Genomic DNA, 3,981 nt, shown 5'->3' on the forward strand with positions numbered 1-3,981 from the left:
CTTTTTTTTTTTTTTTTTTTTTTTTTTTTTTTTTGTCTTTTGTCTTTTTTCCGTGTCCGGCAACGGATCGCAACCCTCAGTGTTGCCCCCATACCGGACCGGGGACCGGCAACGGGATCGCAAGCCTCGGCGTTGCTCCCGCGCCTCGCTCAGCCAGTGAGCGGGAGCCGGTCTGTATGTGGGATCCGAACCCTCGGACGGGAGCGCCACCGCGCTTCCCAAGCGGTGCACTATCCAGTGCGCCACCAGGCCGGCCCCCTCCCTGCTATTCTTTTAAGCTGGCTTTCCCATTTAGCTCTCACCTCCTCATGGTTCTTCTTCAGGTAGGCCAGCTCCTCCTTCAGGCTCTCGATCTGCATCTCCAGGTCGGCCCTGGCCAGTGTCAGCTCGTCCAGCACCCTGCGCAGCCCGTTGATGTCGGCCTCCACACTCATGCGCAGGTTCAGCTCCGTCTCGTACCTGGGATGACCCGAGAGCAAAGGAATGAAACACCCATCCTGGCCACACTGAAGATTTTGTTCCCTTCTCCCCAGTGCTGGCACCCTGTGGGTGGTTTAGGGAGCCGATCTTGAACACAGTGCCCATTGATTGCTCAGATCTGAACATTCCTGGGGGCCTGGGAATAAGGCAGTTCATCCTGCTGCAGAATTCGGGGGGAGGAGGGGTGCACTTCTAGCTTCAGCCAACCAATAGTGCGCAAGGTCTCCAAATATGACTACCTCCTGCACTTCAGGGCAGGTGGGGAACTGGGGCGTGTCTCTCCCCGAAGCTGTGGTTCCCAAACCTGGCTGTGGATCAGAATCACCCAGGTAACCTGTTACAAATAACTTAATCAAAACTTCAAGGATGGGCCCAAGAGCTGTATTTTTACAAACACCCCAAGGGGTTTTTATGCAGCTATCCTGGCACTGGTCAGCTCTATATAGGAAACGCTGCTCCAAAAATGCTCCACCCCGGGGAGGCTGGATATTCTGAGCCACCACTGCAAACTCACTTGGTACGGAAGTCATCAGCAGCCAGGCGAGCATTATCAATCTGCAGGAGGACATTGGCATTGTCCACGGTGGCCGTGAGGATCTGCAGGATGAAAGGGCACAGGTCATTTGTCAAAGGGACATCACTAGCCAGACTTCACTGCAACCTGCATTAGGCCCAGGAGGTCCAGCTTCTACACAGGACTTTGTCAACTTATGGTCAGCAGAGTGGGTAAAAAGAGCTGTGTCCTTTGAATCAAAAGTGCTGGAGCTGTGATTCCAGTCCTGCCAAACTTGCTGCAAAACCTAAGATGGGTCTCAGGGCTTCACGCCTCCCACCTACACATGAGGGGAATGCCTTAAGGCTCCCGAGACCCCCTTCCTGATCTAGATTCTCCTCTCTCTGCATCTATCAGCCCTGCCAGTCCTCTACAAGCACATGCATTCCTTTTCAAGTCCACTGGGCGTGGGACCCACCAAGAGATGAGACCCAGCTTGCACTGGGGATTAGAAAAGAGGAAGCAGGGGAAGAAAAAGAAGATAAATTAAACCCTGAGCCAGGCTGGAGTCCCTTAACTCATCATTTAATTTTCCTAACCCATGCAAGGCATCAAAGCCAAGCAGGTTCGGCAGGGAGCGTTCCCAGGGCAATGCGGGACAGGGAGAAGGGGGCTGGAGTCAGATGGGCACAAGCACACCAGGCTCCTTCTTGTGCAGGGCACATAAGGTGGGCCACAACTGGTAGCCTCTGTGGGTTTTCCACACCCGCCTGGCTGTGGGGAGGGGCCAGCCCGTGCCAGGGCTCATGGGCGGCAGCAGCCACAGCCCAGACTAATGAGCTAACAAGCGGTTTGAGTGTCTAGCCTGGTCCCGTTACAGCCTTGCCCCTCCCCTGTACTGGAGAACAGGTAGCTGCCTCCTGAACTGGCAGGTGGGGCATGAGGGTTCTAGCCTCGGCTCTGCCATTAATTAATTTGCCGTGTGACCTTCAGCAGGTCACAGCACCGCCCCAACTTCAACTCTTTCCTCTGTAAAATGTAAGGGTAGGAATCCCTGGTCTCACATGGCGTGAGGGCTGGAGGCAGGGAAATGATCAAGGCAGGGCAAGGGAGACCATCTTCTCACTGACCAGCTCTGTTTGGGGCATCCAGGGCCTCAGAAGAAGGGATCTGGGGTTGAAGTCTGTCCTGTCTAGAAATCTAAAGGTGCAGGTGGCCCCCTGAGGCATCTATTGTTCCCAGAGGGAGGTAGCTGGGATGCCACCTCCTGCTGCTCAGTCCACCCACCTTGCTCCTCAGGTCCTCGATGGTCTTGAAGTAGGGGGTGTAGTCTCTGGTCTCAGCGGGCCGCTGCCTCTGGTACCAGTCACGGATCTTCACCTCCAGGTCAGCGTTGGCCTCCTCCAGGGCGCGCACCTTATCCAGGTAGGAGGCCAGGCGGTCATTGAGGTTCTGCATGGTGACCTTCTCACTGCCCACCAGGAGCCCATCACCACCACCGAGGCCACCACCAAACCCACCACCGAAGCCACCACCAAAGCCACCACCCAGGCCAGCACCATATCCTCCACCAAAGCCACTACCTAGAGCGCCACCAAAGCTGCTGCTGCTGCTGAAGCCACCACCATAGCCGCCCCCCAGCCCGTAGGCTCCCCCGGAGGAGAAGCGGGAGGAGGAGACGGACAGGCCCCCATAGGTGCTGGGGACCCGGCAGGATCCACCAGCCAGGACAGAGGAGATGCGGCTGGAGCCACCCCCGATGCCACAGGAGCCCTTCATGGAGCTGGAGGAGGTGAACTGGCGGCTGCAGGTGGTCATGGTGCCCAGGAGGGAGGCGATGAGCGAGCGAGTTGGCTGAGAGAAGAGAAAGGCACTCAGGTGAGCTGGAAAAGGATGCAAGTGCTTTATACCCAGGAGTAGGGGCGGGCCCGGCAGCTTCCATCCCCTTGGCTTTCATCACCCACAGGCGAGCACCAACTCCCAGTCAGATCCCTCCTCTCCTCTGCCTCGTCATGTCTGTCATATTTTACTGGAAACTCATTGTTTGGGGTGTTTGGGGCTTTCTTGTCCCGCCAGGCGTGATTCACACGGGGAGGTGTGGACCTGCGGGCTACAGTTTCCCATCGGGCCCAGGCAGCCACAGCCCTCAGGAACCCGTGCACTGGACTCGCCAGGGTGACAGGGAGCAGGGCCTCTCTGCACTGTAAACCTGGTGACCTGTCAGCTCCGCATTAATTGGATGGGCCTTTACTATCCACTTAGAGGAGGCCCACCCTGCAGGCAACTGATGCCTGGCTGGGGGAAGACCAGCATGGCAAGGTCACCTTGGGCACATGCATGCCACCCTCAGCGCTACCATCTGTTAAAGAAGACAAGAAGGTGTCAGGGCCCTTCCAGGTCCTCCTGCTGGATTGTGCTAAGAAGCCTGTCATGTCTCTGAAGCATGCCCAGCCAGCTGGGTGGCTCAGACTTCTACCCTGATGCCCCCGTTAAAGGGAAATCCAAGCAGCTCTCCCCAGCCCTGGGCACAGATCCTAATATCCTCTCTAAGAGGAGGATCTCACATCCACCATACACCTGGGGACAGGCCCATGGCACTGGCTGCTCAGTCTGGCCAAGGGCAGGTGGTCTCACAGGCACAGCCAGAGATGTCGGGAAAGATCATGAAGTCAGGTGATTCCTGACTCTGCCACTTACACCTGTGTGGCCCAGGGCTTGACACTTTTTTGAGCCTCAGTTCGCTCATCTGCAAAATGGGAGTAAATATCATCTGCTCTGCCTACTTCTGGCAGCTCCACGAACCCAATGTGACCACATATGTGAAAGGGTTTTGTCAACCGCGTGTGACACAAAGTCTGATTAGCACCGCTGTAGTCAGCCTTGGCCCCAAAGGGGATGGTGCAGCATCGCAGGAACGGGCCTGGAGGGGGCCTTTGTGCTTGCAGCCTCGGGTGTCTTCTCAGACCCCCAGGGCAGCCCCAGTGTGTGAGAGAGGGCTGGTTCAGGCA

At 56.8% G+C, this 3,981-nt stretch overlaps 1 protein-coding gene across 2 annotated transcripts in view; it reads right to left on the bottom strand.

Moving 5' to 3' along the window:
- The window catches only part of KRT14 (keratin 14), a 4,867-nt gene extending 2,076 nt beyond the window's left edge, over nucleotides 1-2,791 (bottom strand). For both annotated transcript variants that reach the window (XM_008571058.1, XM_008571059.1), the window contains exons 1-3: nucleotides 2,261-2,791; nucleotides 995-1,077; nucleotides 303-459 (exon numbers count right to left, since the gene is read on the bottom strand). In XM_008571058.1, coding sequence (XP_008569280.1) covers nucleotides 303-459; nucleotides 995-1,077; nucleotides 2,261-2,791 — 771 coding nt within the window. The remainder of the gene's footprint in view (nucleotides 1-302; nucleotides 460-994; nucleotides 1,078-2,260) is intronic.
- Nucleotides 2,792-3,981: the final 1,190 nt, after the last annotated feature.

The sequence above is a fragment of the Galeopterus variegatus genome, unplaced genomic scaffold (genome assembly GCF_000696425.1).
Source record: "Galeopterus variegatus unplaced genomic scaffold, G_variegatus-3.0.2 Scaffold658, whole genome shotgun sequence".
Classification (NCBI taxonomy): domain Eukaryota; kingdom Metazoa; phylum Chordata; class Mammalia; order Dermoptera; family Cynocephalidae; genus Galeopterus; species Galeopterus variegatus.